At 41.9% G+C, this 13,546-nt stretch overlaps 3 protein-coding genes across 4 annotated transcripts; all 3 read left to right on the forward strand.

Annotated features, from left to right (window-relative positions):
- The first annotated feature begins 191 nt into the window (after positions 1 to 191).
- On the forward strand, positions 192 to 1,229 carry LOC125019519 (fatty acid-binding protein 10-A, liver basic-like). The gene is made up of 4 exons (XM_047604339.1): positions 192 to 362; positions 439 to 611; positions 852 to 941; positions 1,056 to 1,229. The coding sequence occupies exons 1-4, from the start codon at positions 296 to 298 to the stop codon at positions 1,104 to 1,106; spliced, it is 381 nt and encodes a 126-aa protein (XP_047460295.1). The 5' UTR covers positions 192 to 295; the 3' UTR covers positions 1,107 to 1,229.
- Positions 1,230 to 1,474: 245 nt separating this feature from the next.
- LOC125019515 (serine/arginine-rich splicing factor 10-like) lies at positions 1,475 to 8,796 on the forward strand. Of its 2 annotated transcripts, none has more exons than XM_047604331.1 (6): positions 1,475 to 1,629; positions 3,499 to 3,603; positions 4,611 to 4,714; positions 5,967 to 6,138; positions 6,223 to 6,276; positions 7,713 to 8,796. In XM_047604331.1, exons 1-6 carry the CDS (start codon positions 1,565 to 1,567, stop codon positions 7,933 to 7,935), a joined length of 723 nt encoding a protein of 240 aa, XP_047460287.1. In that variant the 5' UTR covers positions 1,475 to 1,564; the 3' UTR covers positions 7,936 to 8,796. The 2 variants fall into 2 exon arrangements, with proteins under 2 accessions (XP_047460287.1, XP_047460288.1); XM_047604332.1 differs by lacking the exon at positions 3,499 to 3,603 and adding an exon at positions 3,777 to 4,078 and having other exon boundaries at positions 1,490 to 1,629; positions 4,608 to 4,714.
- Positions 8,797 to 10,578: 1,782 nt separating this feature from the next.
- LOC125019501 (gap junction alpha-9 protein-like) lies at positions 10,579 to 13,425 on the forward strand. The gene is made up of 2 exons (XM_047604311.1): positions 10,579 to 10,716; positions 11,468 to 13,425. The coding sequence occupies exon 2, from the start codon at positions 11,486 to 11,488 to the stop codon at positions 12,992 to 12,994; it is 1,509 nt and encodes a 502-aa protein (XP_047460267.1). The 5' UTR covers positions 10,579 to 10,716; positions 11,468 to 11,485; the 3' UTR covers positions 12,995 to 13,425.
- The last annotated feature ends 121 nt before the right edge of the window (positions 13,426 to 13,546 follow it).

Below are 13,546 nucleotides of genomic sequence, written 5' to 3' on the forward strand. Positions count from 1 at the left end.
AGGGAATGTATTTGTAAAGAAAACACACACCCTATGGAGACGTATACATCATGTGTAACACTAAACCTAATTCTAATTATCTGGGGTGTCAGGTCATATTTCAGAGATGTTACACAAGCTGTGAATGAGGAGTAACGGAAAGCTCGGCCCCTCATGAATCTCTATGGAAACTCCAGTAAAAAAAAAAAAGAAATAACAGGGAGTTTGTAGTCCCCAACATGCCAACCAGGAGTATGTACAAAACCGCTGTGACAACACATTCCCATCACATCAGACGACACGAGCAGCAGCAGACATGGACTTCAACGGCACCTGGAAAGTGTACGAAGAGGAAAACCTCGAGGAGTTCCTCAAAGCAGTCGGTGAGAACATATTAATTTTTTAAAAAAGCTAAATTATTTACTTTACTAATTCATTTTTTTGGTGAATGCCTTCAAGATGCTCCTCAAATGATTGTCAAAATGCGGAAGGAAGTTAAACCGGTGACGGTGATTGAGCAGAACGGCAAAGACTTCACCTTCACCCTGAAGACTCCTGTCTGCACCAAGACCCACTCGTTCAGCATCGGAAAGGAGTCTGAGATCACCGGTGTGGACGGCAGGAAGATTAAGGTACCTCAGCAGATTTCTGTGTGTTGATAATGGAAATATATATATTTATATTTACCTTAAAATCCAGTTTTGCATTTCATTTTGAGTTGAGTTTTGTGACTTTCAAAGTAAAGTTCATGTTTTATATAGATCTTATTGTACTTATGTTACCTTATTTAGTTGTAAATTAACCTAATTAATTCACTGTATGAATAATTTAAAGAAAAAGTTCATACAGTACTTTTGTTTGTATCCATACAGTGCACTGTCAGAGAGGAAAATGGGAAGCTGATTGCTGTATCTGACAAATTTACTTCCGTCCGAGAGATCCAGGGGGACGAGTTGATTGAGGTGAGCAGCTTTAACTCTTTTCGAAACTTCTGGGAAAATTCGAGAGTCAAGAAATATATATGAATCACCTTGTTTTTTTTTTCTGTCTGTGTCTGCTTCTTCATGTTTTTCCAGACGGTCACTGCTGGCTCTGTGACGTTCATCTGTAAAAGTAAACGAGTCTGATCAGCACCGGGCAGCTCACCACTACCTCTCAGCCATGCTCAGCTTCAAGCTAGTGGCCTTCTTTAAATAATACAGTGATGAATGAAAAGAAAAAGTAAAATAAAAAATATTTAATCAAATAAACAAATGTGTATTTCAAATCTGTTCATTTGGCACATGTTTTAATGACACATGGTTTCCTTTCAGCCTGAATCAGCACTTATAATCTAATGGTCTAAATACCACATGTGTTTACCACTTAAGGGTAAAGAACTTTATATAATAAATTTATTAATACTGATTTTCTCCATAATATATAAATATCTTCTTCATCTTGGTTTGGTCGGGGGCGATGTGGGGTTTTACTACTCTTTTTATGTCAGCGAAGAAGAAACTGAAGGCGCCTTGTTACTGCGCATGCGTTCACATGTTTTTTCTTCTGGGTTTAACATTTCTCTCTGGTGAGTGAGTGTAACTTTATGGCCAGATACATGAGGCCTCCAAACACGTCTTTGTTTGTTAGGAACATCTCCGATGAGTCCAGGTGAGTCCTCAACAAGAAACTCGGGTTATTAACCAACTAACGGACATTAACGGCAATTAGCTGAGCTAGCTTCACAGCTAACGTTAGCCTCGTCCTCCGCGGAGGAGCCTCAAGTTAAAGCAGCTTAATGCGGGGAATATTTACCAATAACCCCGCGTTTCTTCCATTTAGATAAACTGAAATATCCCCAGTGTTTTAATGTGGCATGTTAAGACGCGTGTGCGTTAGTTGTGACCAAACACGTTTCCATGTTTGTAATTAGGCTAACAGGCTAGCTAACGGCGGCTAATAACAATGTTTGTGTGGAGCTTTTGGCGATTTGGAAAGAAAGAAAAATATCTTCTGCATAACATTTTCCTCCCAATAAACCCTAATAAATATTTATAATTAATAATGCTTGTTTTTGTTCCTTTTCTAAACAGTTTTTCTTTCTAACTGCATGTAGGAGATTCATAGGTTAAGTCGACGCGGTAGAATAAAAGTTTCAGCATCAACTGGAACTTCTCAAACTGTGTTAGTAAATTTTACTAAATGTGTACTTTATCATTTAGGATGATAAAAATGTCATGTAAATTCACCCATAGGGAAGTATTGAGTTATTCAATTAAAAAAAGAATACTGGTACTCTTAAAAGATGACATTAATGTGACCAACATCAGCGATATATAAAATATTTTTAGTGTCCTATTAAATGCAACTTTAGTTTCATAAGGAATGAATCCCGTTTTCTTCTTCAGATTGGTTTTAAATGATCTATCTTCTCCATGCTCTTATTCTTTAACGCTAACTCCATGTATTATATTATTTGCTGAAAGGTTGTTGTTATTTGCGGTACGTTGTCGTTAACTTGCATGTTGACAAAGAGTGTTTTTTAAGGGACAGTTAATATGTGATAGAGTTGCAGAGTGTGAGAGACTGTTTGTTCTGCAGGTGTTTCCATTTCTTAAATATTCCTTAAAAGACTTTCTGCATAATAATTAAACACAGAAATGAGGAGGCCTCCATGTTTTGGCTTCATCTTGTCATAATCTAAAAACAGAAGAAGAAAAAAAATATCAACTGAACTTGTTTGTGTTTCTTGTTGTAGTCATGTGAGTTTCAAATGTGAACCACCAACAGATGTACTTAATAATAATAATAATAATAATAAAAAATAAACCCACAAAGAGTCATAACTGAAGAAGCTACTTGGATGAAACATCTTTTAGGAAACACAAACAAGTCCAGTTGCATTTCTTTTAGCTTTTATTTTAGGATGTCATAATAATAGGGAATATCCTGCAGATATAAGTTATAAACGAACATAAATTTTCCGTTACGTTGCGTCTTCTGAAATGAACGGGGAGACCAGGGACATCAAAATAAGCTCTTCACACTCTGCAGCTCTGTTTACTGGTTTATAAAAACCACGGTTCCTGTATTCGGGGCGATTCAGTTTGGTTTAGCAGCAGATGAAGCACAGTGCAGGTAAGACATCAAATCTACACTCACTTGCCAAAACATTAGGTACACCAGTGAAAACAAAAGTGTTCTGGTGTAAAAGTCTAACGTTCAGTTTACGTAGAAACATTTGTCACCACAGCGTATTTCAATAGGACTACAAACCACTAAATGAAAACACATGGGAATCGGCAGCTCTCTGTTACTTTAAACAAATGAACTTTCATGAAGAGGAGATGTAGAGTAGGACTCTTATATCAGAACATTTCAGTTTTGACTAATGTGCCCGATGTAGTGGCCCGATGAGTGTATTCTGGGGTTAACTGTCCCTTCAGTCAGCAGCTGTTGGCTCAGCTGTTTCTATTAGTTGATATGGGCAGAGTTTACCGTGATGGTCAGCTGAGTCATACTTGTATTTGCGATGTTCAGGCCTGAGGATTTGCGGCGTGAGTTTGGCCGCTATGGGCCGGTAGTAGATGTCTACATCCCACTTGACTTCCATACACGTCAGCCAAGAGGATTTGCATACATTCAATATCCTTTCCCAACGAGTTTGAGCTGTGTACCTCCCGCTAACACACGTTTTAATTTCCTTTCAGCAGAGAAGACATGCGTTTGTGATGTGTTTTCTTTTTTTTTTTGTTTTCATTATTATTTTTTTATTTGATTGAATATCTAACACAAATATTTCTCTGTTATTGCTTCAGAAAATGTAAAAGCATCCAGTTGTGGAACCGGCCACAAAGAGTTACAAAGACCCGTGTAGAGTAGCTGTAAAGACAAGTGACCTTCAGGATCAGAGGGAGGGAAAAGGTTGAAAAGAGAAAGTAAAGCATGAAGAGGAAAAGGGCACGGAGACAAAGCTTGGAAATGGCGGCAAAGAATGGGGAAAAGAAAAAGAGGTTTAAGACGAAAAAGCAAGCAAGCAAGCAGGAAACCCAAGTCTCTCTGGGAGTCGATTAAAGGGTGTAAAGATCAAGATGAAGTTCAAAGTCAAGCACGGGCAAAGGTAACAAGTCTGAATTATTTTGTATCCTCACAAGACAAATCCACAAATTTGACATGACACCAAAATCCCTGTGACATCGATGACGTTTTGATTTTGATCGAGAGCAATTTTTAATCAAGTATTGATGTGTTTGATTTGTTTATATATTTACATATAAATATATTCATTGTCCTGATCTCAAGACAGTTAGTTGATGTGTTTGAAAAGCTTGCTTCATCTTTTATCTCTACCAAAACCAAACTACTGTATTTGTATGTTGTTGTTTCCTCACTTGTCTTACAGTAATGTTTACAGTCCCACTCGTGATTTAGTTTCCTTTTTATAAACCAGGCCCCACAAATTTAACTAAATGTTAAAAAATAAAATAAACCTCTTTATGTTAAATCAAGAAAGACACATTTTTGATGAATTGAATAGTTTCTCTACGTGGAGGAACGTTCTTTTGCCTTCTTCACAAAAACATTTATTTGAATTTGTTTGGCCTGAACCACAAATGAGAGCAAACAAAAAAAAAACCTTAACCACTCAGCATGTTTGAAGATGTGCGCGACGCAGAGGATGCTCTTCACAGCCTGGACAGGAAGTGGGTTTGTGGCCGGCAGATTGAGATCCAGTTTGCACAGGGCGACAGAAAGAGTGAGTGTCTGACTTTATTTTTTATTTTATTCAAGACATTTTTATCTGTTATGTACCAGAAATTCAGCTCAATTCAATTTTGCCTCAAGACGTTTTACAAAAAAAACGACTTGAAACCTCCAGAGCAAACCTGAAGGCGACAAAGATAAAACCAGAAACCAGATAAACAAACTTCTGAGTAAAGCAAACATGTAGAATCTGATGATGAAACAAATATAAGATCTAATATGATGATGTAACATGACACTGAGAATATAAGAGGTCGGCACGTTGGAAAATTTTCAGGTAGGAATGAATAACTGCAGGACATGTATTTTTACAGCCTTTTTCTATATAAATGTAAAGTCTGCTAACATTTGTGGCTTTTACTTGGAACTGTCTGGACAAAAATAACAAGATATTTACTAAGGGTGGAGAAAAAATATCAATATGGCTTTTTCTTCCGATACAACACGATTTTAAAAGAACGTATTAATAAGCTTGACAAAGAGTTTGCAGACTGCAAACTTTCTGGACAAGTGCAATAAATTGGAAATGGTTCATTTGAGTTTTTTGATGCAATGTGTTCAATGAGTTCTCACTGTCATCTGATGCACATGTATATACATCAGTGAACTATGTAGAATATTGTAATATATTACTATATCGTAATATCGCAATAATGTGTCATAAGGCATAAATCAAGTATCGTGAAGTCTTTGCCGATACCCACCCTAATATATATCCTATATCTCCTTTCAGTGTCAAAAATATGGAGATATGAGAAATCTATATATGATAACTGTATTGATTTGGATAATATACAGCATTTCCTTCATCCTCTTGTTGGGCAGAATGAGATTAGCTCAACATGAATCAGAGACATTCAAACTCTGACAGAAGCTGCTAATCAAGTACGACAGAGAAGAACTGCAAGAAAGAAAGATGTGAAAGTTTAGGTGAAATAATCTCTGGACCTGATGAAAACGTTAACTTTAAGTAAAATCTTTAAATGAGTTGATGTTGAACTGGAATTGAATCAATTGAGGAAACCTGCAGGATGCTTGATAAGGAGTTGATGAGTGGATCTGTGGATAAATTAAACAGCGACATGTTGTAGAAGCTGCTGTTAAAACTCTTAAATTAACTACAGGGACAGAGCTCTGCCTTTTATGATAATGTTCTTACATTCATGATTAGTCCGTCTGTTCTTCCCTGTTCAGTTTATCATCAGTGCTTTTATCTAAAACTCGTCACCGTTTCCTCACAAAAGCACCGAACCAGATGAAGGCGAAGGAGAGACGTTCTCCGGGCAGATCCTCTCGATACGACGACTACGACCGCGACGGCCGACGCAGACGCTCACGCAGCCGCAGCTACGACCGATACAGGTCACGCAGCCCGTCCTGTGACCGCCGCCGCAGACGGTCGGAGAGTCCCAGAGAGTGAGTTCGTTTGTTTGTTGGTTCACTTTAGCTGTTGGAGGTTTTTAGTCTTAAAGAATAATGATTTCATTTTTTTTGCTCCAGGTCTCGTGGACGAATGTACGGAAGAGGAAGAAGCAGGAGCCGCGAGGACGAAAGGTACGACCAGCTTGACTGGCTCACAACAAAACACAAGCGGAAGCTGCTTCAAACTGTTATTTATTATGATTAAAACACTCAAAGAAACAAGACACGACATTCAAATAAACTGAAAAAGAAGAAACACTCAGGTCTGCCCACGGAGGACCTGAAGTTTTCCCCTTAACTCTAAACGCACCAAACTGAGCCCTGTTCAGAAATAAGAGGCTAACGAACCCATCAAACAGATAAAGAAGTAAAACACACGCTACACAAATAATAAATAATGACTCCTGCTGCTTCTCCTCCTGTTTATTGGATCCTTCTGATCACTAGATCAGCTCCACCCGAGGAAGAGAACACAAGACTTAGGCCACGTCCACACAAATATGATTTTGCACTTTAATTCCAACAGATCAGGATTTTTCAGTGACTTTGAATTTAGGTCCCAGGGTGAAAAAAAACAAATCAAATACAGAACCTGTGAGGTTTCTTTACACCAGATGCAAACTAACCTCTAACCCCCCACATCACATAACAACATCAGTGGTGGACCAGGGCTTGTGACGGTGCTGCATCAGATTTTGAGATATACGGTTACTTCGTCGCTGTATTCGTGCCATTCATTCCATTTCTACTTGTAAGTCCTAATTTCCAAGTTCTAAGTTCAACTGGAACGTCCCCAGAAGTCAGATTTTTTACTCAGGAAGTCGTAGGATCCTCTCTACCTCTGCATTGAGTTTCCAAGATGGCCGCCACGAGTGTAAACAGTTGTTAGAAGCTCCTGTAATATCACAGTTATTAGCACCTCTGATTAGTTTTTATTGCACTTAATCGGTCGTACAGACAAGTTTTTCATGTGTTATATGGGAACTACAAAATTAATAGTATATTTTTTTTCCGCAATTAAATTTTTAAAATATTTTTATAAATTTCTGCCTTGTGCGGCCTTGTAGTTTTTATCATGTGGCTTTACAGTAATAATATTAGTTTGTAATTTCTTTAAAAAAAAAAAAAAAAACTTTCATTTCAGTTTGCACTCGTAAAACATGTAAAACGTAAATACTGAACACACCAAGTTTTCACCAGCTTATATTCGGATTTATCAGTTCAAGCGGTTTCTGGATGCAACCGTCTTGTTTTCTGACTTCTGTAAATTGGAACGTCTGAATTCTGCAGCAGAAACAGCGGTACGTGTAGATAATGTACTCCACTACAGCCTCTCTACAAGCATGCATGGATCAACCTTCACCTAGAAATTCTCGAAACAAGACCGAAGAAAAAGGGGAGAGAAAAAATATATTGTTTTGGTGCATGTGGACGTCGACTCTTGACCAACAGGGAAACACCAGAGCCTGTAACAATCCTTAAATTTAGTTTATTTATTTTTATCTTTGACGCTCCGGGCAGCCAAGTGGAATAAGAAGTGACTTTGATTCATTTGTCTCCGTCCTCAGATACAAGCAGAGGCCTCGGAGAGAGTCCAGAGAAAGGTCGAGATCCTGCTCCAGATCGGCGTCTCCCAGAGACGCCCTCAACCCTCCGTCGACGTCCCACTACACCGAGGAAGAAGTGAGGCGAGTCCACTCCCCGTCCCGCTCCAGGTCCCGCTCCGTGTCCAGGTCACGCTCTCGTTCACGTTCCCGGTCCTGGGCCGGACACAAGTCGGGAGGACGTTAAATCAGACCCTGTCCCTGTCCCACCCCCACCCCCGCCCCCCTCCACCCATCTCTAACCCTGGTAATGTCAGATGGACCGGAGCTGTTCATTTGTCGAGAGAAGATTTGTTTGTTTGACATGAATGTAACGTCCGCTGAACCATTTGTAGAAAGCTTGTTTTTTGCTGCCGGTCCTTGGCTCGGTTTTATATATATATAAAAAAAAAAGAAAGAAGTTGTTTTGGTGAAGTTTCCCATTAGGAACAGAGACGGCGGTTTTTGCGTTCAGTGGTGGCCTGTCAGGAAAACGATATATTGTCTTTTTTATACGGCGTTACTGATAACTTTGTTTTCTAAACCCTATGCACCCATTTTTACAAACACACACACACACGTTCAGTATTTTAAGAAAAGAATCCGTCGAATCATAAACTCGTTGCTTTACCTGCTGACGTTTCTCACCGCTGCTTTTCAACTGGCGTCCGTTCATTTCTCTACACGAGGAGCGAGTAGCTCCAGATCAATACCGAATCATTGCACGGTGGTGAGGTTCTGAGTTTTACCCTCTGAAAAACGAGAGCCGGTGGCTTCCAGGAAGACACGGCGACGGGAAACACGAGCGCTAACGGGTGCTAACGTGCTAACGCGCACATGTGACGATCCTTTAAAAAAGTGTTAAAAACGTTTGAGTTAAAACAGACGGTAATGTGTGCGGTAGTTTTTGTTTTTTTTATTTCTGTGGTGATTTTCTGTGAGACTTCATTTAAACATTTGTCCGAACATCTGCTCTGAGAGGTGTTCACTGCATGTTTTACCCTCTTCTATCTTTAGTAGGAAGAAAACTGTTATTTTGAGTAATAAATGGTTAACATTCAAACGGAAACAGCGCGTGGTCTCAGTCACTTACTTTCTTCTTCTTCTTCTTCTTCTTCTTCTTGGAGACTCTTGGTTAATTGAATTTGTGAGTCCAGAGTGGAAACCAGAGCAGGTCTGCTAGTGCAGTCGGGGCCATTGATTTCCTTTTAATGGAACAGTCGCTGGGAGGAACAACTGAAATTAGATGCAAAGAAGCATCCATGTATGAAATCGGACGTGTCCCATTGATCGTCGTATCGGAAAAAATTACGTCAAACCCGCACAGAGATGGTTTCTAAGAGCAGGAGAACAGCAGGTTTCTGGGGAAAGACTCACAACATGCAGGAGAAATATGTAACAGGCGGACGTTGGTCTAATAATTTACTCAAATACCAACAAATCCATTTAATTAATGTTTTTAAATCCCAGAGACGTCGCTCTGATCTGATATAATCTTATTGTATCTTATCTCAGGGACTCTAATGTGAGACTTTGCTGCTTTAAGGAGGAAGAACATGAAGCTTGAAGTCAAACATGAAATCTACACCGATCAGCCAAATCATTAAAACCACCCATCGTTACAAAGTTCTGTCGAGAAGTTTTCTTTTCATCCTGGCATTAATGTAAATGTTACTTAAGACTCGTACTACCAAACAACAAGTCATCTTCGTCCCACCATATAAATATGACCCTCAAAATAAATAAATAAATAAGCGAAAGAAACATGAAATAGAGCTGAATATGTCTCAAAGCTCCTCAGACTCCACAGGACAGACAAACGGACATGAAGACATCTGATCGGTCTTTATTAAGCAATAATAAAGCTTCTTCCAGGAGAAACTCAAACTCTCCTGATTGTGGTTCATCTTTGAATAAATGAAAGTTTTATTTTTTAAACATGTAATACAAACAAACAAAACAAAGAAAACTAAATTTTTAGTTTCGCATGCTCGTAAACATGTATATTTTGACATATTCAGACCCTCCTTCCTGTGTGTACAGGTTTATTTATGCTTATTAACTTTTCTAGTTTAGTTAGTATGACATGGCAAATTTAACAAATCACAAGTACACGTTTGAGGACGTTGGGATTTCATCGTTCCCACTTCTGCTTTTGGACTTAAATTGTAAAATACAGTGAAATAATCCCTGTGTCCACATGATTTACTTCAAAAACTACATCTAGTTCAGAGATGATGCTAAAGATATTAATCTTATCTTATCCCAGTCAGTCTGTTCCATAGTTTTACTTCACATATATAAATACGAAATGTTTTTAATGAAGATGTTTTAAATTTAGTTCTCCCCTCAAATCACATCCTACGCAGCAAAACGTTTTTCCCACAAACTCTTCAGTTTGATGCGATGCTGCAAGAACGAGTGAAGTTCTCAGCGACTGGTTTTCTGTTCTAACATTGTAGTGAGCTAAATATTTTTGGGGGCTGCACTGTTGATCAGACCTGAAACGTCAGATAAAATACCAAAATATTCGCTTTAGACGTGTGCATCTGGCGCCGCCTCAGCCGCTCTGATCCAGTCACGCCGTCCAGTCTGGATCATCATAACCTCAGCTCGAGACTCTTCTCCGGGGTCCCACTGCCGAGGCCAAACCCAGTGCACCAGTTCTGTCCCGCTCCAGAGGATCAAACGAGTTCAGGGTCTCCTGGGTTCAGCCGCCCAACCACACGCTCCCACTGCTGCGAGGTAAATGGCAGCAGAGCTCTGCCACCGTATCGATCCCTCCGGCCTATCGCAGCCTATAAGTCGTGGAGCCCTGCAGCCGGCGCGGATCATTTCTTTTAGCTTTAACCTGCAGCCGAGGCCGAGGGAGGAGGAGGTTTGTAACTTTTAGGGAGACGATAAATTAGATGAAGGATGTTGTGTTAAGGCTTCAGTCACCATCACTTCAACCGGCCTTTAAATTTTACCTTCATATCTAAGATGGAAGGTGAGTTTGTTTATTTTAAAAACATATTTATGAGCTGAAGAGTTGGTTTCTGTTTGATTGGTGCCGTGCAACGATTCTACCGGCTTAAGTTTGTTAGAGTTTTATTATGAAAAATGTTCACAATACGACAATTTAATACTGTGAGACTTGTTTTAAATCAGTGTCTGGGTTCATCTGCTGTAATGTGAACTGGTTATATAACCCAACCAGCTTCTGTTTGGAGGAAATGTTGCTTTCATTCAAAATGGTTATAAAGAATAATAGAATAAATTGATAATACGGAAAAGTCAAATTTAAACTCATTTATGTTAGAAGTTTTTAAATGTTCTTCATTTTGAAGACTAGATTTAGTGTAAAACGACTTAAGTTGGATTAACCGGTGCATCTGCAGCTTAATTTTACTTCTTTGTCTCAGTTTCACCTGTTTCCTGGAAAGAATTTGCAGAAGAGAAATGTCAAACTGAGCAGAAACGATCGGTAGCAAATCATTTGTCCTTTATTTTTTTAACTGTATCTCAGCTATAAAACAAATCTTCTTCAGAAAAGAATAGAAAAGAGTTTATTGTCATTGCATAATACAACTTGAAGAATGTGGGGAATGTAACATAGATATGAATAACAATAATGAGTGACTGTGGGATGGGATATATGGATATTATGTGTACTGTCTTATTTGGCTGATAATAATAATAATAGAGTTTCTCGGGCTAATTTTCAAAGCTCTGTGTTCATCTGTCTCCACACACTCCAGCGCCGCTAATCTGAAAACATGGGAGACTGGAACTTCCTGGGAGGGATCTTGGAGGAGGTGCATATCCACTCCACCATGGTGGGGAAGATATGGCTGACCATCCTGTTCATATTCAGGATGCTGGTGCTGGGCGTCGCGGCGGAGGACGTGTGGAACGACGAGCAGTCCGACTTCATCTGCAACACGGACCAGCCCGGCTGCCGCAACGTCTGCTACGACCAGGCCTTCCCCATCTCCCTCATCCGCTACTGGGTGCTGCAGGTGATCTTCGTGTCCTCGCCCTCCCTCGTGTACATGGGCCACGCCATCTACCAGCTGCGCGCCCTGGAGAAGGAGCGCCACGGCAAGAAGGCGGCGCTCCGCCGGGAGCTGGAGGCGGTGGACGCCGAGCTGGTGGAGGTGAAGAAGAGGATCGAGAAGGAGGTGCGGCAGCTGGAGCAGGGGAAGCTCAACAAAGCTCCCCTCAGGGGCTCCCTGCTCTGCACCTACGTCGCCCACATCGTCACCCGCTCCGTGGTGGAGGTGACGTTCATGACGGGCCAGTACGTCCTCTACGGGCACCGCCTCAGCACCCTTTACAAGTGCGAGCGGGAGCCGTGTCCCAACGTGGTGGACTGCTTCGTCTCCCGGCCCACGGAGAAGACGGTCTTCATGATGTTCATGCAGGCCATCGCCTGCATCTCCCTGTTCCTCAGCCTGCTCGAGATCATCCACCTGGGCTACAAGAGGGTCAAGAAGGGCATCCTGGACTTCTACCCGCACCTGAAGGACGACCTGGACGACTACTACGTCACCAAGTCGAAAAAGAACTCGGTCGTGCACCAGGTGTGCATGGGGACGTCCGTGGGACGGAAGTCGACCATTCCCACGGCGCCCAGCGGCTACACGTTGCTGCTGGAGAGGCAGGGCAACGGGCCCAACTACCCCCTCCTCAACGCCTCCTCCGCCTTCGTCCCGATACAAGGGGACCCCGGAGCGAGGCCGGACGTCCACAAGGACGCGAAGGAGGACGTGCCGAGCCCCACGGAGCACAACAGCAACTCCAACAACACGAGCAGCGAGACGCGTTCGCCTCCCGCGGACAAACAGGACGACCCCGAGGAGCCGCCGGAGTGCGCGCGCTCCTCCGAGTACCCGACGCTGCCCGCGGCCGAGGCCTCCTCCTGCTGCTCGGCGCCGTCGGGGGTCGCCAGGAAGACGAGGAGGGTCACGCCGCCGTGGCACTGCTCCACGGTGGTGGAGGGGAACGGCTCCGACAGCGGGGACTCCTACCACGGCGGCAGCAGCAGCATGAAGCTGCGATGCGGCGGCGGCGGCGGCGGCGGCGGCCCCAGGCCCAGGGTGCTCTCCAGGTCGGACATTAAGAGGCCGAGCAGGTCCCAGAGCCCGGACTCTAACGGGGAGCTGAGCTCCGTGTCCAGACACAGCCGGGAGAGCAACAGCCCCGCCACCTCCTCCCCGAAGGGTCGAGCGTCGGTGGCGAGCAGCACCGGCAGCCGGCGAGCCCCGACCGACTTACAGATCTGAACCCAACGTTCACCTGCAAACTCTCCGTTACAAGACACGACTACTTTAAAGACATTAAAGGAAGCACAAAAAGACTACTGCTGTGAAGGTCTCGCCCAGGTTTTACACCAAAGAGGAGCCTTTTTTCTTTTTTTTTTTAATCGTATTTAAAAAGAAACAAAGAGACAATCCACCTCGGACCTGATCACACGACACACCGCCTTGTTTTCTCACATTTCTGGGCCACTCCCGTCCATCGAGAACTGACCTTTAACGATTAGAGAGGAATGGAAAAAGTCGGCCGCAAATCTATACCGCTGTTATATAACCGGATACTGTTAAATCAGTAGCACTGTCTGAATTAATCCAATATCTGTTCCAGCATTAAACACCGTGTCTGCCACTAATTATCTCTCTGTTGACATGAATAAACAGTTTTTTTTTTTATCTGACTTTCCAGTTTCGCATCAGACACGCACGAATGGATTTTGTATGAAATTTTTTTTTTTTTTACTTGATATTCAGTCGTGAAGTTGATATTAATTCAAAAATTAAATGAGCGGAGCAATTAAA

The sequence above is a fragment of the Mugil cephalus genome, chromosome 14, assembly GCF_022458985.1.
Source record: "Mugil cephalus isolate CIBA_MC_2020 chromosome 14, CIBA_Mcephalus_1.1, whole genome shotgun sequence".
Classification (NCBI taxonomy): Eukaryota; Metazoa; Chordata; class Actinopteri; order Mugiliformes; family Mugilidae; genus Mugil; species Mugil cephalus.